Here is a 20,833-nt window from a genome sequence, read left to right as displayed (position 1 = left end):
GCCATTAAAGGATTTGGAGCAGAGGACTATCACGATCGCATTAACATTTGTAAAGGTCCACCCTGACTGTGGTGTGGGGGAGGAGGCTGGACAGGGGCAGAGAGGACCTGGGATAATGATGGGGTCTTGGGGCAAGATGGGGAGATACAGTGTGAAGGCGTGTGGAAGGCATGACTGGTTATGTAGGAATTGTTTTTGGGTTCTCCAGAGAAGCAGAGCCAATGGGATATATATTTGATGTGTGTGTGTGTGTGTATAAGTTATACATGTATTATAAGGAATTGGCTCATGCATTTATGAAGGCTGACAAGTCCCAAGATCTGCAGTCAGCAAGTGGGAGGCCCAGGACGGCCAATGTTATATTTGCAGTCTGAAGGCCAGCAGGCTTGAGACCCACGAAGAATTGATGTCTTAGTCTGAGTCCAAAGGCAGGAAAAGAAATTCATGTCCCAGCTGGAAGACAGTCAGGTAGGAGGAATTCCTTGTATTTGGATTGAGTGCCAGCCTTTTTGTTCTATTCAGACCGTTAACTGATTGGCTAGGGCTCACCCACCTTAGGGAAAGCAGTGTTTTGCTCATTCTACCAATTGTGATGTTAATCTTGTGCAGAAACAATTTCACAGACACACCCAGAATGTTTGGCCAAATATCTGGGCACCCATAGGCCTGTTAAATTGACACGTAAAATTAACCATCTTAGTATTATTAAAGTCCTGTTATAAAGGCACTGGTAAACAGCTTGAATACATCATTGAATGTATGGTCAATACTGAGGTTGATCAGTACACTAAAATTTTTTGTTTGATAAATTTACTTGAATTTAACAAAATGATTTAGAATTAATTATGTGACCTAAGTTATTATTATCTTTATAATAATTGCTTTTTAACTTGGTTTTGAATTTAAGAAGTGATGTAATGACTTTTAAAAGTCCTGAATCGGGGCGCCTGGGTGGCGCAGTCGGTTGAGCGTCCGACTTCAGCCAGGTCACGATCTCGCGGTCCGTGAGTTCGAGCCCCGCGTCGGGCTCTGGGCTGATGGCTCGGAGCCTGGAGCCTGTTTCCGATTCTGTGTCTCCCTCTCTCTCTGCCCCTCCCCCGTTCATGCTCTATCTCTCTCTGTCCCAAAAATAAATAAATGTTGAAAAAAAAATTTTTTTTTAAAAAATAAAAGTCCTGAATCAAGTTCTTATCTTCACTTGGTCAAGTCTGGACTGCCATTTAGATGATTCAAAGAGAGTATTAGATTCTGAACTTAAGGGATCAAAACATTTGTGTTTATGAAATGACAGTAGGGATGTGATAAGGGAAACACTCAGAAGTCCTTGGCCTTCCATGTTTCCAGCTGAGCCTGCCAGCCTGTGGTGCTTGCTGAGGGTCACCCACGGGTGAGGCAAAGTCATCTTAGAGCCAGCTATCAGGGTCAAGGATAAGATGTGGAGTACTCAGAGAGGGTCTCTGGACCTTGGTCCCCATGTTTTGCCCAACATTGGCTTCAGAGAACTTCTGCTTGTGAAAAGAGATCTCTCCAGGCCTCATCCCTCTTCCTGCTCTGCCCACCCAACATTCTGGATTTGGACACTTGCCTGCTTTATCGTTGTGCTTTTTCCAGGGATCTGACCCCCTAGTGATAACTAGAAGCAGATCTGGGGTTGAAAGCAGCGTCCAGCCAACAGGCCCCAGTCCCTGACCTGTGTGTACTGACATAAACTCCTCCCTTCCCCAGGTCATCCATTGTCAACATTTTCTAACAAAATTTAAATATGATATAAAATCTAATTGCTATTTAAAAAACTCCAGTTGCTGTATAAACACATTTCACGTAAATAAAAATACATTTGTTAAATAGGCCAACAGTGAGTTGGCCCAGTGTTTGTAAAACTGTCTGATCTACAGGGCTCTTCCTGGAATAGGAGTTCATTATAACTTCAGAAGCAAAACAGCATGAGTTTGGACGCTTTGTTAGAGCACTGGTGGGCTCTCAGGAAACAAGAGGCTGGGTGACTGGTTTTTGTTAACTTGGGATTCTGTCTGTACTATGTTCAATTTAGTCCTTCTTTTTCAAGATTTGGGAGTTTCCCTTCAGATCTAGTTTGTTGAGTGTTTTTATCATAAAAAAATTGTCAATTGCTTTTTTCTGCATCTGTTGAGATGATCATGTGATTTTTATGAAAACTGTAAATTCAAGTTAAATTGGCTCCAAGTAAGGGGAAATGTGACTCCTTGGAAAATACAGAGTGGGTAAGATTCATCAGGATCCCTGGGGCGCCTGGGTGGCTCAATCAGTTAAGTGTCCGACTTGGGCTCAGGTCATGATCTTGCAGTTTGTGAGTTCGAGCCCTGTATCGGGCTCTGTGCTGACAGCTCAGAGCCTGGAGCCTGCCTCAGATTCTGTGTCTCCCTCTCTCTCTGGCCCTCCCCACTCCCTCTCAAAAATAAATAAACATTAAAAAAAAAAAAAAAGATTCAGCAACATACCTGGGTCCAAGTCAGGGGCACTGTAGCAAAACTCAACTGATGCAACCGTTTGGTTGCCTCAGGGGTCATGGGTCATGAGAAACTACTAAGTAAGAGTACAGTGTCGCTCGTCTTGGAGTACTCTTCCTCACTGCATTGCACTGAGGACGAGTAGAAGTTCCTAAAGAGTTGGAGGCCAGGCAGAATCTTCCCCCAGTTTCATCACTTGGACTCCCCCCATCAACCTCCCGGCCAGCAAACTGTGCTCAGCATCCAGAGTAGCTTTGAGTCCTGTTGGTGGTGGAGATTTTGTTTACTTTAAACCCCTGTCCTCTCTCACTCCACTTCCTGGGAGCTCCAGATCCAGCCCCTCAAGCTATCGGAAATAAGAAAACTTCCTTCTCTGTTAACAAAGGCAAGCTTATCATTTCACTGCGGACTTGGTCCATACTTGGACTTCACACTTGGACTCTAATTTGAAGCTCCAAGTTGATCAGGGACTTCATGGCTGTTCACTTACCACTACCACCTTCAAGCCCCTGCAGGTGGTGGCCACTGATTTAGTGGGTGGGGGATGGTGTAGAACATCATGGTTTCCAAGCAAAGAAAACCACAATGCCTCTCAGCAGTATCATTCCCCAGTCACTTGGGTATTGGGAAATCACGCAGGTGGTACTGAACTCGTGGCCTAAATATGGTAGGATTCAATTCTGGCAACTGTTGAAGTCCAACAACCTTCAGTCCTTTCTAGGATCAGTAAGACACTTTGGTTGTACTTGCAAACCCTGCTGCAGAGGTTCCCTCTCTTGACTGCACTTGGACTCTCCTTGGAAGCTTTCAAGAAACACTGATGCCTGAAACTCACTGTGAGGCTCTGATTTAATTGGGTTAGGGTGTGTGGACTGGGATTTTTTTCTTTTTCTAAGTTCCCCAGGTGATCATAATGTGCAGCCACAGTAGAGACCTCTGTACTAGCCGTTAGCTACATAAACCACCAAGTTGGGTTCAGAAATAACATACCAAATTGCACATCTTAAAGTGGACATTGGCTTAGTTGATTATTACCATTATTTCAAATATTGTCAGCAGTTTGTGTGTTAATTTTCTTTTTAGAAACATTTTTCTTTAAATGTGGATTTTTTTTCTGGTTTGATGCATTTTCAGTTATGATCTTATTTTCATAGCATCTGCTTGTATATAATGGTAGCACATGACTCAAGAGAAATTTTTGTTGGAGCAAAATTTCCTGTATTAGGGCAGTGACTGCACATTGGAATCATGTGGCGACGGTCGTCCTCCGACTGAGCTGCACGTCAGAATCACATAGGGAGCTTTTAGAAGTCCAAGAGCCAGGCTTTATCTCAGACCAATGATGCCAAATTTTCTGTGGCTGGAGCTTTAATGTCAGCATATTTGAAAGTTCCCCAGATGATTTCAAGTAGTTACTACCATGAAGGACAGGAAATTCTCACATGAGAATGGGTAAGAGACCAATAGTGCTGGTCTGCAGTCACACTCATGTAAGTGGCAAGGACTTAGCTCAAATATATGTGTTTGAGAGACGCTGGCCATATTACCAGTGAATTGAATTTGATTACACTGGGTGAGGTCCAGAACTTGACCATTTTTAAAAGGTCCCTGAGTGATGGCAATATTGAATTCCAGGTGGAAAACCCCTGTAGCATTAGGGATACGTCTAGTTATATTAGTGGCTAATAAAAGTGTATCAGGTGGAGGAGAAAAGGGGGAAAACCAGAACAAGGCCAGGAGGACCCCCTTTCAGCCAGAAGAACCCCTGGACCTGCTGAAGGATATATTACCCCAAAAAAGGTCCTTCTGTAGAGAGAACTCACCATAAGGCTACCAGATTTTTTCAATTCATCTTAAGCCCCTATTTTGCATATTGTTTGAATACATTTACATGTTGACTATCAAGAGGCCCTAACTCCAAATATGTAAGATAAAATAAAAGAAGTTAGCTCTTGCCACCTACTGCAATTATATTCATACTCAGTAGTCAGTGCTGAGCACAACTCAAGTAGGGAACAGATTTTGAAACAGCCAGAGATGGGGAAGGAGAGGACATACCAGCGGTACGGGGAGGAAGGAGGCTTGGGGACAGATGCCGAGATGGGCTTTGGCCACCTTCCCAGTGCCAGCCCCCTCCTGGATCTGAGAGTCCATGATAGAACCAGAAGCCCAGACCCCCTCTACACCTTTATTCTTTTCATTATTCCAAACAGTTTTGCTGCCTTTGATCTTTTTCCCTTGAGCTTCATTATGTACAGCCTTTAGCCTTCCTGAGCTGCTTGCAGGCCATCCTGTGGGTGCTCTTCCCTGGACCTTCCGGGCATGTCCTTTTTCTTTTGTGGCACCTCCCCACAGTGCTCAGCACAATGTGAGTCAAGGCCACTGTGTACAGTTGTGTGGGGTATGCCCTGATCAGGGGCACTTACAGGGAGGCACGCATTGGGGCTGAGCTTCGACCTGTCTCCATGCACCGAAGCATGCTGCCTCGGGAGCAGAAGGCATCTTTTTACCCTTCCACCTGCTGGAAAGTGTGAGGAGGCACTTTTTTCATATTCGCACAAAGGAACCTGACGTGTGCTGGTGGAGGCCCAGTGCAGGTCCCTCAATGGGTGCTTACGAAGTGCCTACTGAAAGAGTGAGTGAATGAACAAACGAACAAATGAAGGAGCTCAGTGGAAGGCAGGATCGATAAGAGCCATCTAGGTCTAGGTTTATGAGGCCCTAAACTCAGATGTAAAAACTGTGTTTGCAGAAAGGATGGAATAAACACAGAGAAGCAGCAGCAGGCAGTGGGTTGGATTCAAGTTTCCAGGATGGCAAAGGAGAGAGGGAATAAAAATGACCTCCTACCTGTAATGACCACTAAAACATGACTCTTCCACAAGAAGAATAAGGACAGTGTGTTTGCAAATCAGCCCTACATCCCCACCTCTAGATTGCCAACTGTTTTAGATGGTAAGGTAATGTGTGAGGCCCTTGCTGAGCAGGGTGGAGGAGACTTCATCCTGCCCTTCCCTCAGCTCAAGGTCTAGTTGAGGGTGCTGGAGACAAGACTCTCCTGGTGCAGGGCTGTGCCGACCAGCATCACATATGGGTGACAAGCTTCAGATACTCATAGTAGCTGTAAGTGCATGATGCTTTACTGCTTGTGGTGAGTTCTCCCCTGTACAAGGTAGCTTGTATAGTGCTTCTTGCTGATGAGGAAATTAACACTCGGAGTGACATGGCAGCTTGCTTCTCATCCCATCTTCTGAATGCCAATCACAGCATTGGGTTGAACCATATAAAATTACCATTTTTGTAGGTCAAAAATGGCATTTAGTCCCCAAGTTGCATTTGGTCCATCTTAACACTTTTTTGAGACTTTTCGAATGGTTTTATTGATTTTTTTAAGCCAGTTATAAAAGGAATTTTTTTAAAAGGAGTGATGCTCTTTCTAGTAAATATGCAACATAGGAAAAAAGTGTGCAGAAGCAGAAAAATCTTAATCCCCAATTCTATAGTTCAGAGGCATCCCTAATAACATTTTAATGTATTTCCTTTCAGATATTTTTCTTGCATTTTTTACAAAGTTGAGATGTTATTGCATATATAATGTTACGTCTTCTGTTTAAAAATACAATAATTGGGGCACCTGGGTGGCTCAGCCAATTGAGCATCCAGCTTTAGCTCAGGTCGTGATCTCACAGTTCCTGGGTTGGAGCCCCGCTTTGGGTCCTCTGCTGTCAGTGTGGAGCCCACTTTGGATCCTCTGTCACCCTTTCTCTCTGCCCCTCCCCTGTTCATGCTCTTTATCAAAAATAAACAAACATTAAACAAACCAATAGTTATTGTAACATTAAATATTTTTATAAACATAATTCTTAACAATAGCAGCATATTCCATTGAATATACATACTATAATTCATCCAACTTTTGGGCCTGAAGGTTTTCAGTTTCTTAATATTGTACATATCTAGTCTTATTTCTAGTTACTTTCTTAAGATAGATTCCTGTCTATTAGTTCGGTCGAGCAGCTACAGCAGGATATCATAGACTGGATGACATAAAAAACAGGACTTTATTTCTCACAGTTCTGGAGGCTAAGAAGTCCAAGATCAAAGCTCTGATAGATTTGGTGTCTGATGAGGACTCGCTTCCTTGTTGTGGGTTGTAGATGTCAGTCTTTTCGCCGTGTCCTCATGTGGCATCGGGGAAGGGAACTCTCCGGGGCCTCTTTTCTAAGGGCAGAACCCTTAAGACTTAATCACCTCCCAAAGGCCCCACCTCCAAATACACTGGGGATTAGATTTCAGCATACGAATTTGGGGGAGACACATTCAATCTATAACAGTTCCCAAAAGGAATTTTGTCAAATAACTTGAAGCTCAAAAGGTAGGAAACTTTTAAAGTTTTTTGATTTGTATCATCAATTGCCTTTCCAGAAAGCTTTGTGCCGCTTTGATTAACTTTGCCTTGATAGCAGAACCAGTCCTTTGCTGGTTCTGGTTTGGTTATGAGTGATAAATCCTATAAGAGTTTAAAGAAGAGAGAGTTTATGTTTATTTATTTATTTTTGAGAGAGAGAGACAGAGTGAGCAGGGGAGGGGCAGAGAGAGAGGGAGAGAGAAAATCCCAGCAGGCTCCACACTGTCAGCATCGAGCCCAGTGCAGAGCTTGAATTCACGAACTGTGAGATCATGACCTGAGCCGAAACCAAGAGTTGGACGCTTAACTGACTGAGCCACTCAGGTGTCCCTTAAAGAAGAGAGAGTTTAAAGAATAGTTAAGAAAGGCTCAAGGTTGGAGGGGACCTTGAACTGAACGTGAAGGATCCTTAATGTTCAAATAAACTGAGAAGGAAGATTTTTCCATCAGAAGCACAGCAGAAGCAAAGGTATTCTGGAAACAATGATTGCAGCATGTTGTACAGACAGTCATAATCTAAGTTTCCTAGGGTAGATACTTACTGAGTAGGAATAATGAGCTATAAATTGAGGAAAGGAATATCAGCTGAGAGTGAACTTAATCGTACAGGTAGTAAGGAGCTGTTGACAGTTTTTGAGCAGGGGAAGATATGAGCAAAACAGCGTTTTAATGATTGTAAATACTATCCAAGAAACCAAAAACATCATTAACAGTGACAGGAGACTTTTTTTTAAGTTTATTTATTTTTGAGAGAGAGAGAGAGAGAGTACAAGCAGGGGAAGCACAGAGAGAGAGGGAGAGAGGGAATCCAAAGCAGGCTCCACACTGTCAGCACAGAGCCTGATGAGGGACTCGAACCGACAAAGTATGAGATCATAACCTGAGCCAAAGTCTCACTTAACCGACTGAGCCACCCAGGTGCCCTGGCAGGAGATTTCTTAAGTGATCATCTGGGTTTTTTTTTTGTTTGTTTTTTTGTTGTTGTTTTTTTTTATTTATATATGAAATTTATTGTCAAATTGGTTTCCATACAACACCCAGTGCTCATCCCAAAAGGTGCCCTCCTCAATACCCATCACCCACCCTCTCCTCCCTCCCACCCCCCATCAACCCTCAGTTTGCTCTAAGTTCTCAACAGTCTCTTATGCTTTGGCTCTCTCCCACTCTAACCTCTTTTTTTTTTTTTTTTCCTTCCCCTCCCCCATGGGTTCCTGTTAAGTTTCTCAGGATCCACATAAGAGTGAAACCATATGGTATCTGTCTTTCTCTGTATGGCTTATTTCACTTAGCATCACACTCTCCAGTTCCATCCACGTTGCTACAAAAGGCCATATTTCATTTTTTCTCATTGCCACGTAGTATTCCATAGTGTATATAAACCACAATTTCTTTATCCATTCATCAGTTGATGGACATTTAGGCTCTTTCCATAATTTGGCTATTGTTGAGAGTGCTGCTATGAACATTGGGGTACAAGTGCCCCTATGCATCAGTACTCCTGTGTCCCTTGGATAAATTCCTAGCAGTGCTATTGCTGGGTCATAGGGTAGGTCTATTTTTAATTTTCTGAGGAACCTCCACACTGCTTTCCAGAGCGGCTGCACCAATTTGCATTCCCACCAACAGTGCAAGAGGGTTCCCGTTTCTCCACATCCTCTCCAGCATCTATAGTCTCCTGATTTGTTCATTTTGGCCACTCGGACTGGCGTGAGGTGATACCTGAGTGTGGTTTTGATTTGTATTTCCCTGATAAGGAGCGACGCTGAACATCTTTTCATGTGCCTGTTGGCCATCCGGATGTCTTCTTTAGAGAAGTGTCTATTCATGTTTTCTGCCCATTTCTTCACTGGGTTATTTGCTTTTCGGGTGTGGAGTTTGGTGAGCTCTTTGTAGATTTTGGATACTAGCCCTTTGTCCGATATGTCATTTGCAAATATCCTTTCCCATTCCGTTGGTTGCCTTTTAGTTTTGTTGGTTGTTTCCTTTGCTGTGCAGAAGCTTTTGATCTTCATAAGGTCCCAGTAATTCACTTTTGCTTTTAATTCCCTTGCCTTTGGGGACGTGTCGAGTAAGAGATTGCTACAGCTGAGGTCAGAGAGGTCTTTTCCTGCTTTCTCCTCTAAGGTTTTGATGGTTTCCTGTCTCACATTCAGGTCCTTGATCCATTTTGAGTTTATTTTTGTGAATGGTGTGAGAAAGTGGTCTAGTTTCAACCTTCTGCATGTTGCTGTCCAGTTCTCCCAGCACCATTTGTTAAAGAGACTGTCTTTTTTCCATTGGATGTTCTTTCCTGCTTTGTCAAAGATGAGTTGGCCATACGTTTGTGGGTCTAGTTCTGGGGTTTCTATTCTATTCCATTGGTCTATGTGTCTGTTTTTGTGCCAATACCATGCTGTCTTGATGATGACAGCTTTGTAGTAGAGGCTAAAGTCTGGGATTGTGATGCCTCCTGCTTTGGTCTTCTTCTTCAAAATTACTTTGGCTATTCGGGGCCTTTTGTGGTTCCATATGAATTTTAGGATTGCTTGTTCTAGTTTCGAGAAGAATGCTGGTGCAATTTTGATTGGGATTGCATTGAATGTGTAGATAGCTTTGGGTAGTATTGACATTTTGACAATATTTATTCTTCCAATCCATGAGCAGGGAATGTCTTTCCATTTCTTTAAATCTTCTTCAATTACCTTCATAAGCTTTCTATAGTTTTCAGCATACAGATCCTTTACATCTTTGGTTAGATTTATTCCTAGGTATTTTATGCTTCTTGGTGCAATTGTGAATGGGATCAGTTTCTTTATTTGTCTTTCTGTTGCTTCATTGTTAGTGTATAAGAATGCAACTGATTTCTGTACATTGATTTTGTATCCTGCAACTTTGCTGAATTCATGTATCAGTTCTAGAAGACTTTTGGTGGAGTCTATCGGATTTTCCATGTATAATATCATGTCATCTGCAAAAAGCGAAAGCTTGATTTCATCTTTGCCAATTGTGATGCCTTTGATTTCCTTTTGTTGTCTGATTGCTGATGCTAGAACTTCCAGCACTATGTTAAACAACAGCGGTGAGAGTGGGCATCCCTGTCGTGTTCCTGATCTCAGGGAAAAAGCTCTCAGTTTTTCCCCGTTGAGGATGATGTTAGCTGTGGGCTTTTCATAAATGGCTTTTATGATCTTTAAGTATGTTCCTTCAATCCCGACTTTCTCAAGGGTTTTTATTAAGAAAGGGTGCTGGATTTTGTCAAAGGCCTTTTCTGCATCGATTGACAGGATCATATAGTTTTTCTCTTTTTTTTTGTTAATGTGATGTATCACGTTGATTGATTTGCGAATGTTGAACCAGCCCTGCATCCCAGGAATGAATCCCACTTGATCATGGTGAATAATTCTTTTTATATGCCGTTGAATTCGATTTGCTAGTATCTTATTGAGAATTTTTGCATCCATATTCATCAGGGATATTGGCCTGTAGTTCTCTTTTTTTACTGGGTCTCTGTCTGGTTTAGGAATCAAAGTAATACTGGCTTCATAGAATGAGTCTGGAAGTTTTCCTTCCCTTTCTATTTCTTGGAATAGCTTGAGAAGGATAGGTATTATCTCTGCTTTAAACGTCTGGTAGAACTCCCCTGGGAAGCCATCTGGTCCTGGACTCTTATTTGTTGGGAGATTTTTGATAACCGATTCAATTTCTTCGCTGGTTATGGGTCTGTTCAAGCTTTCTATTTCCTCCTGATTGAGTTTTGGAAGAGTGTGGGTGTTCAGGAATTTGTCCATTTCTTCCAGGTTGTCCAATTTGTTGGCATATAATTTTTCATAGTATTCCCTGATAATTGTTTGTATCTCTGAGGGATTGGTTGTAATAATTCCATTTTCATTCATGATTTTATCTATTTGGGTCATCTCCCGTTTCTTTTTGAGAAGCCTGGCTAGAGGTTTGTCAATTTTGTTTATTTTTTCAAAAAACCAACTCTTGGTTTCGTTGATCTGCTCTACAGTTTTTTTAGATTCTATATTGTTTATTTCTGCTCTGATCTGTATTATTTCTCTTCTTCTGCTGGGTTTAGGCTGCCTTTGCTGTTCTGCTTCTATTTCCTTTAGGTGTGCTGTTAGATTTTGTATTTGGGATTTTTCTTGTTTCTTGAGATAGGCCTGGATTGCAATGTATTTTCCTCTCAGGACTGCCTTCGCTGCGTCCCAAAGCGTTTGGATTGTTGTATTTTCATTTTCGTTTGTTTCCATATATTTTTTAATTTCTTCTCTAATTGCCTGGTTGACCCACTCATTCATTAGTAGGGTGTTCTTTAACCTCCACGCTTTTGGAGGTTTTCCAGACTTTTTTCTGTGGTTGATTTCAAGCTTCATAGCATTGTGGTCTGAAAGTATGCATGGTATGATTTCAATTCTTGTAAACTTATGAAGGGCTCTTTTGTGACCCAGTATATGATCTATCTTGGAGAATGTTCCATGTGCACTCGAGAAGAAAGTATATTCTGTTGCTTTGGGATGCAGAGTTCTGAATATATCTGTCAAGTCCATCTGATCCAATGTCTCATTCAGGGCCCTTGTTTCTTTATTGACCGTGTGTCTAGATGATCTATCCATTTCTGTAAGTGGGGTGTTAAAGTCCCCTGCAATTACCACATTCTTCTCAATAAGGTTGCTTATGTTTATGAGTAATTGTTTTATATATTTGGGCGCTCCGGTATTCGGCGCATAGACATTTATAATTGTTAGCTCTTCCTGATGGATAGACCCTGTCACTATTCTATAATGTCCTTCTTCATCTCTTGTTACAGCCTTTAATTTAAAGTCTAGTTTGTCTGATATAAGTATGGCTACTCCAGCTTTCTTTTGGCTTCCAGTAGCATGATAAATAGTTCTCCATCCCCTCACTCTCAATCTAAAGGTGTCCTCAGGTCTAAAATGAGTCTCTTGTAGACAGCAAATAGATGGGTCTTGTTTTTTTATCCATTCTGATACCCTATGTCTTTTGGTTGGCGCATTTAATCCATTTACATTCAGTGTTATTATAGAAAGATATGGGTTTAGAGTCATTGTGATGTCTGTATGTTTTATGCTTGTAGTGATGTCTCTGGTACTTTGTCTCACAGGGTCCCCCTTAGGATCTCTTGGAGGGCTGGTTTAGTGGTGACAAATTCCTTCAGTTTTTGTTTGTTTGGGAAGACCTTTATCCCTCCTTCTATTCTAAATGACAGACTTGCTGGATAAAGGATTCTCGGCTGCATATTTTTTCTGTCTAGCACACTGAAAATCTCGTGCCAATTCTTTCTGGCCTGCCAAGTTTCAAAAGAGAGATCAGTCACGAGTCTTATAGGTCTCCCTTTATATGTGAGGGCACGTTTACCCCTTGCTGCTTTCAGAATTTTCTCTTTATCCTTGTATTTTGCCAGTTTCACTATGATATGTCGTGCAGAAGATCGATTCAAGTTATGTCTGAAGGGAGTTCTCTGTGCCTCTTGGATTTCAATGCCTTTTTCCTTCCCCACTTCAGGGAAGTTCTCAGCTATTATTTCTTCAAGTACCCCTTCAGCACCTTTCCCTCTCTCTTCCTCCTCTGGGATACCAATGATGCGTATATTATTTCTTTTTAGTGTATCACTTAGTTCTCTAATTTTCCCCTCATACTCCTGGATTTTTTTATCTCTTTTTCTCAGCTTCCTCTTTTTCCATAACTTTATCTTCTAGTTCACCTATTCTCTCCTCTGCCTCTTCAATCCGAGCCGTGGTGGTTTCCATTTTGTTATGCATTTCGTTTAAAGCGTTTTTCAGCTCCTCGTGACTGTTCCTTAGTCCCTTGATCTCTGTAGCAAGAGATTCTCTGCTGTCAGCTATACTGTTTTCAAGCCCAGTGATTAATTTTATGACTATTATTCTAAATTCACTTTCTGTTATATTATTTAAATCCTTTTTGATCAGCTCATTAGCTGTTGTTATTTCCTGGAGATTCTTCTGAGGGGAATTCTTCTGCTTGGTCATTTTGGATAGTCCCTGGCGTGGTGAGGACCTGCAGGGCACTTCCCCTGTGCTGTGGTGTATAACTGGAGTTGGTGGGCGGAGCCGCAGTCAGACCTGATGTCTGCCCCCAGCCCACCGCTGGGGCCACAGTCAGACTGGTGCGTGCCTTCTCTTCCCCTCTCCTAGGGGCGGGATTCACTGTGGGGTGGGGTGGCCTGTCTGGGCTACTTGCACACTGCCAGGCTTGTGATGCTGGGGATCTGGCGTCTTAGCTGGGGTGGGTAGGCAAGGTGCACAGGGGCAGGAGGGGCAGGCTTAGCTTGCTTCTCCTTAGGTGATCCACTTCAGGAGGGGCCCTGTGGCAGCAGGAGGGAGTCAGATCCACTGCCGGAGGTTTGGCTCCGCAGAAGCGCAGAGTTGGGTGTTTGCGCGGAGCGAGCAAGTTCCCTGGCAGGAACTGGTTCTCTTTGGGATTTTGGCTGGGGGATGGGCGGGGGAGATGGCGCTGACGAGCGCCTTTGTTCCCCACCAAACTGAGCTCTGTCGTCCGGGGGCTCAGCAGCTCTCCTTCCCTTTGTCCTCCAGCCTTCCCGCTTTCTGAGCAGAGCTGTTAACTTATGACCTCCCAGATGCTAAGTCGCGCTTGCTGTCGGAACACAGTCCGTCAGGCCCCTCCGCTTTTTGCAAGCCAGACTCAGGGGCTCTGCTTGGCCGGCGAGCAGCCCCTCCGCCCCGGCTCCCTCCCGCCAGTGCGTGGAGCGCGCACCGCCTCGCCGCCCTTCCTGCCCTCTTCCGTGGGCCTCTCGTCTGCGCTTGGCTCCGGCGACTCCGTTCTGCTAATCCTCTGGCGGTTTTCTGGGTTATTTAGGCAGGTGTAGGTGGAATCTAAGTGATCAGCAGGACACGCGGTGAGCCCAGCGTCCTCCTACGCCGCCATCTTCCCTCTCTGTTTTCCGATCATCTGTTTTAAATTACACTTCAGTGTGGTATACAATGGAATGTTAGCCATCAAAAAGAATAAAATCTTGCCATTTGCAATGATGTGGGTGGAGCTAGAGTGTGTTATGCTAAATGAAATCAGAGAGAGATAAATACCGTATGATTTCACTCATATGTGGAATTTAAGAAACAAAACGAGAACATATGGGAAGGTGGGGGGAAGAAGGAGGGGAGAGGGAAACAAACCATAAGAGACTCTTAATGATAGAGAAAAAAGCAGGGTTGATGGAGGGAGGTGGGTGGGAGATGGGCTAGATGGGTGATGGGTACTAAGGAGGGCACTTGTGAGGAGCACCGGGTGTTGTATGTAAGTGATGATTCAATGAATTCTCCTGAAAAACCAATATTGCACCATTAACTAAAATATAAATAATTTTTTTAAATAAATAAAATCAGACTTCATGTAAACATGTTAGGAATGATTTGCTCTAGAGCTTAGCATATGATGGTGGTATGATTTACAGCATGAGCTATGTCTGGGAGCTCAGTCTTGAGATTCAAATAGTGTAGCTTGGGGGCGCCTGGGTGGCTCAGTTGGTTAAGCATCCTACTTCAGCTCAGGTCATGATCTCACGGTTCTTGGTTCCAGCCCCACATCAGGCTCTGTGCTGACAGCTTGGAGCCTGGAGCCTGCCTCAGATTCTGTGTCTCCCTCTCTCTCTGCCTTTCCCCTACTCATGCTCTGTCTCTCTGTCTCACAAGAATGAGAAAATGTTAAAAAAAAAAAAATTCAAATAGTGTAGCTTGGAGACCACAGTGGCTGAATCCAAAATGGCAGTCAGAAGCTATTTCCTATGAAGGAAATCTCAGTTTTCATGAAATGAAAGTCAGTTGCCAATGGGACAGAGAAGTCCAGATATTTACTCTGTCAGGTGAAGTGAGAGGTATAGGAAGGACCCATAAAGCTCTTTCCACTAGAGCCATTCTCATCCTCTTTTTGGGTTTTACACGTGTGGTTACAACAAATTATGGTGAAAAGTAATTTTGACTCCCCCCCCCCCCCCAAGCATTTCCTGGTAAGTAAAATTTCATCTCCTTTAATTGTGTTTTTACAAATTTTAAGGAAATGAATATGTTGCAACTTTTGGTTTCCAGTGTGAATAAGTAAAATGTGATTGTTACTGTTACATAGTTATATTTTCTCTCTTTTTAAAAGATAAACCAGGGGCCCTTGGGTGGCTCAGTCAGTTGAGCATCTGACTCTTGATTTCCACTCAGATCATGATTCCAGGGTCATGAAATTAAGCCCCATGCCAGGCTCTTCACTGAGACTGAAGCTTGCTTGAGATTCTCCCTCTCTACCTCTGCCCCTTTCCCCAACTGGCCCTCCCTCCCCCGCCCTATCTCTCTATCAAAAAAAAAAAAAAAAAAAAAAAAAAAAAAAAAGCTAGATATTTTCAGTCAATGCAAAATGATGACAGTTCAGTTGTTCTTCAGTTAACTGGCCATAATATATTTTTGTTCATTGTATGTTTTATATTAAATAAAGTGTCTTGTAAGACATGTACACTTTTAAAACCCATCTGTATCTCACCATACCTCACGTAGTACAGTGCTTTTGCTATGGAAAAATAAGACTAAGACTCAAGTTTTCTAGTGTATTAAGATTGGCCACAAGAAGGAATGGGGGGGTCACACATAGAATCAGTTGGCCAAAGAGTGAATGATTTTTCTTGAGATTCATTGTCACAAGGCACAGTAATCATGACAGAATATTACAGCTTTGTAAAATACAGATGGCATTAACTTAGGATAAGTACAGCTGACACGTTTTTGGAAAGGATGATGCAGTTTACTCAGGGCAGAGTAAAACATAGGGAATTTCTGACTTGCTGTGGCTTTAACCTTAACTGGGTGCTTCATGACATATAGCTTGTCTATTATGGGGAGGACTGACTTCATGAGTGTATGACCTGCACCATCACACATGGCTCTGTGCTTAGAAGGGTCTGGTGCTTGGTTTGATGTTTTTCTGTCACCACCTAAAATTCTTAATAAATTTTGAACAAGGGTCTACATTTTCATTTTACTCTGGGACCAACAAGTTATGTAGCTCGTCCTGAATGTGAAAACTGATTTCACCTTCCTTTACCACATATTATGGGCCAAACCATAGCACCTAATTATGGATCAGGTTAGGCGCGAGGGCTGCAGTGAGCCAAACAAGCTTCTGGCCAACAACTCTTATTTCCACAGGAGGCTAAACTGAATGCAGTAGGGAATGGAAGGAGAGAGAGAGCAGAGGTCAGAAGCAGGCAGGGGCTACTGATATCCAGACCTAGTTTTCTCATTAAGAACAACAGCATTCTCTATGCCCACCACCCACACCTGCCAGGCTCTCGCTAAGCACTTCATGTGCCTTATTTCCTTTCACTGAAGCCTCTCAATAGTCTGCAAAATTAGTATCGTTTTTATAGATGAAGCACCTGAAGTTTTCAGTGATGAAGTTGGCCACCATTCCAGAGCTAGTAATGATCTTTTCTCATTCGTTATCTATTCTGCTCACTTAAGAAGTGGCCAGCCATCCTTGTCTGTTGTTAACATTGAACTTGAATCACTTCTTTGCCTACTTTAGACTCACGGGCAGAGAGAGGGCCATACACTAATGCTTAACATAGGTTGTTTATTTTCTGTTTTTAGTTTCATATAATTGAAGATAGTAATGTTATTTGGGACCTTCTGGATATAAATTTCCTTTCTTTTTGTCCATGGGTACTATCTAGATAATATACTAGTATTGGAAGTGTTTTTCCAAGATGAAATTGGTATACACTTGTTTTCTCTGAAGATCGTCTCAATAAACAGTGCTATATATTTTTTAAACTTCAGCCAAAATGACATTTTGTTTCTTGGTTATTTCTGTTGTTGTTCTCCTAGTTGTGCTGTGTGATTGTGATCTGCTGAAATTAGCTTATCATGTTTTCGGTTTTAATTTTGCATTAAAATAAGGTTTTGCAAAAATTCGTAAATAGATCCTATTTTAGACTAACACCAATTATGTCTCCTGCAGGAAACCACTTCTGGCAGCTGATGTGCCCAGGGTTGGATACAGTTCCTCCTCCAATCACAAGTACATTCCCCGGAGAGCAGTGCTCTATGTACCTGGAAATGATGAAAAGAAAATAAAGAAGATTCCCTCCTTGAATGTAGATTGTGCAGTGCTCGACTGTGAGGATGGTGTTGCTATGAACAAAAAGGTAATAGCATGATTTTTCCTTAAGATGGGAAAAAGCAATGGATTGCAATTTGGTGCTGTCTTGGTAGCATTGCTCATTAGTTGGAAAGATTCTACCATACTCACCTTTTGCTATTTACTAACATATTCTTGATCAAGCCCTCATAGAGGTTTTGAATGTGTCTCTTTTCTCCAAGACAAAGGAAGAACCCAACCAGTGTATACCTTCAGTATATGTGACTATGTGTATATATTGATAAAGAGATAGACACTGAATCCATTGTGGCTATGATATTTACCAGTTTGGGTAAATTATTTAATCTGAAATTTGTGTTGTAAATTTTTAGAGCAGTAAGACACAATGTGGAATTCATGTCTTTTTAATATTGAGTAATGGCCTTATGGCTTCTGGGATAAGTGCCAAGAAAATAAAAGATAGTCTTCTATGAATAAGTCACCATTTTCCCTACTTAATTTAAGGGAAGCTACACACAGAACCTTAGGGTTGCAGCTTTGGGCTGATTTCCTCATGGCCTGACCACAGAACTGAGCCTTAAAATATATCCAGTTGTAAACAGGTACAAAAGGTTCTTACTGGGTGGTAGCAGAGTGGGTGCTTTTTGCTTCATTTGGTTTACTTTATTTTCCAGCTTTTTATAATGAACATGGATTTATTCAATAATTAGGTGAAATAATTAGGTGTAAATCATTATAACAATAATTTATGTTTGCATGGAACTTTTTAAGTTAAAAACATGTTTTTACTTAACCTTTGTCTGTCCCTAGACAGTGAGGCTGTCTGGGAATAGATTGTGGGGCTTGGGGACAGAGGGAGTTGGCCATCTGGATTCATGCCTATCTGGATACTTTCTTGTCTTAAATGATCTGAAATAGCATGGCCGTACTGTACAACTTTCTTGATTAATTGCTCTCCTTGGAGATTCTAGCAAATATTTGCCTTAATTAAAAAAAAAAAAGAAGTTAATGGTCAAAGCAAGACTTTCCAAGTATTTGGAAAAGGATTAGAATGAGCGTGTGGAATCTAAAGCGTCTCCTCAACATCTTTGGCATGCCCCAAGGAAAATACAATTAATCTTCTTTCTCCCAGAGATTAAGGTAAATAGGCCTTTTCTTGAAGGATATAATGTGCTTCCAGTATGCTCCCTTCCAAAACTCATGTAGTGCACTCTAAGATTAGATACTAAATTGTAATTTCAGTTCTGTGTGACCCAGGGCAATTCACTTTACTTCTTTGCCTCCATTTCTTATCTATACTGTGGGATGACAAAATCTTCTTTTGTCAGGGACAGGGATTATTATGAGGAAGAAGTTTGATAAAATGCCTGGGAGTAGCTTGATTTCCTATAGGAAATAGATTAGATAAATCCTGTAGTAATCATGATTAGAGGGGAATTTATTTTAGCATGTAGCACAGTGAGCCATTAGGTGCCCTGATAAACTTCTAATTATATTCTTCACAAATCTTGAGGCTATCTTCCCGTATCCACCAGAGGATGTTTCCTTCCACCCAGATAAGCTTGAAATATGGTCCATTATTGCCTCACATTTTCTTACTGTTCACTAGTGTTCTCAAGCTCATCCTTGTACCCAGAGCCACTTCTTAGGAGGAAACTAAGGGAAGGGGAGGGAAGAATTCATGATGGGTGAGACGTGCCCACCATCTTTGCGTCTGTATCCAGACAGTGTCTTTATCAGGACGCTTCAGTTCTCTTAATGCAGTTAAACTTTCCATTAATTGCTACTGTTTTATGCATGCTGAGCTTGGGAGTCAGTTGAATTTCCCTTTCTTACCACAGAAAGTTCTGGCAAACCAGGCTAGTGCTTGTAAAAAATGTTTTCTTAAACTCTCTATCCAGGACTTAATTTTATCTCATATATGTTATTTCCTAGCCCTTGCCTATCAAGGTCTTTTTGGATTTTGATTTTATTATCCATCATTAATAGCATTTGAGAATTTGCCAGGCATTTAACAAGTTTCTGATGGAAATGTTGAAGAGGTTGGAGCCAAGTGTTGAACAAGCATGCAACTAGAAGCTTCTGATCATGTTTTATTTATTTATATAGTGCTGACTGACGTCCAGGCACTGTTCTAAGGGCTTTAGTTTCATAAACAACCCAGTGAGGTGCTACTGTTATACTCCTTCTACAGATAAGGAAACTGAGGCATGGAGAGGTCAGTTTCATGGATCAATACTGTGAATATGGTTATTCGATCACCCAACTTTCCTAAAATCCAATCTTTTCATGAGGATATTATGAGAGATTTTTATCTAATGCTGTTTCAAAATGAAGATACCATCCCAATTTACCTGCCTAGAAATACCTTCTCCCCCTGAACCTTGCCAGAAAAATGAGGTTAAGTAGATGAGACTTGATCTTGAAGAACCTGTATCAGTACCTAGTTGTTACCATCTTCTTTTTGAAGTGCTGGAGATAGAAAAGTAGTTAATAGCCTGCTTAAGATTCTCTCTATCCCTCTCCCTCTGACCCTCCCTTACCCTCTTTCTCTTTCAAAAAAAATTCATTTCAGATACTCTTTTTTTATTTTGTTCTAATTATAGTTTTGCTAAACTCAACTGTTACTGTCTAATCAATATTTTTTCCAGTATTAGAACTTAGTTGCTTCATTTTATATCTCAATTTATTTCTTTTTTATTAATAGGCTAATTCAATATTTCATTTGATTGACACTGTGGAGTATGGGCTTGTAATGAAAACAATAAGAGTTCTACAGAGCAGTTTATAAGTGTATAATACCTTCCAGCAGGCTCTAATCCTGTCCTGCTAATCCAATTTGTGTTTAAGTAGCTCCTTCATGTCAAGGATGGCACTACCAGCTCACCTTCCCAAGTATGGATGATGAAAAGACTGTCTCCACACCCCTCTTATCTTTTTCTTTTCATTGTTAAATGCATGAGGAGATATAGGACTGCATAAGCCACTGCTTGCTGGGACACAGTGAAAATAAGCCAAGTAAGGCACAAATTTCTGGTGAATCTCCATGACACTTGGGCAACACCAAGAAAGTAGGAATGGAATAAAGAGAGACAGGATTCCAGGACTGCTATTTTAGTTGAGTAAATATTTAAGGAAATATTTAAATATATTTAATATGTAAGTTTAAATATGTAAATTTAGATACTCAATACTCAGGCACTCTGACAAGGAGAGGAACCAAGACGATTGCATGATCCCCAGCATGGAGGACTCAAAGACTGGTGGTGAGACACGCAAAATGTAAATAATTATAATCTAACCAGATAGGTCTATAAGAACATATATTTTTTATTACCATTTGGTTCTAAGTATTTTTTTTAATGTTTATTTATTTTGAGAGAGAGAGACAAAGAGTACACACATGTGCAGTGGAGGGAGGGGCCGAGAGGGAGGCACAATCCTAAGTGGGTCCATGCTGTCAGCACAGAGGCCGACTTGGGGCTCAATCCCACGAACCCTGGGAAAGAGTTGGACACTTAAATGACTGAGCCCCAGGTTCTAAGTACTTTTTAATTTGCATTTTGATCTCTTGCTTGAGCCAGGAGATACTAAAGAGTGCTTCCCGGGGCGCCTGGGTGGCGCAGTTGGTTAAGCGTCCGACTTCAGCCAGGTCACGATCTCGCGGTCCGTGAGTTCGAGCCCCACGTCGGGCTCTGGGCTGATGGCTCAGAGCCTGGAGCCTGTTTCCGATTCTGTGTCTCCCTCTCTCTCTGCCCCTCGCCCATTCATGCTCTGTCTCTCTCTGTCCCAAAAATAAATAAACGTTGAAAAAAAAAAA

At 41.8% G+C, this 20,833-nt stretch overlaps 1 protein-coding gene across 9 annotated transcripts in view; it reads left to right on the top strand.

Moving 5' to 3' along the window:
• CLYBL (citramalyl-CoA lyase) overlaps window positions 1-20,833 on the top strand; it is a 277,204-nt gene that overhangs the window by 138,474 nt on the left and 117,897 nt on the right. For all 9 annotated transcript variants that reach the window (XM_040487161.1, XM_040487162.1, XM_040487160.1 and 6 more), the window contains exon 2: window positions 16,873-17,059. In XM_040487161.1, the coding sequence (XP_040343095.1) occupies window positions 16,873-17,059 (187 nt within the window). The remainder of the gene's footprint in view (window positions 1-16,872; window positions 17,060-20,833) is intronic.

This window comes from Herpailurus yagouaroundi, unplaced genomic scaffold (assembly GCF_014898765.1).
Source record: "Herpailurus yagouaroundi ecotype Mexico unplaced genomic scaffold, PumYag 164, whole genome shotgun sequence".
NCBI classification, from domain to species: Eukaryota; Metazoa; Chordata; class Mammalia; order Carnivora; family Felidae; genus Herpailurus; species Herpailurus yagouaroundi.
This window is presented reverse-complemented; position numbering and strand designations above follow the sequence as displayed.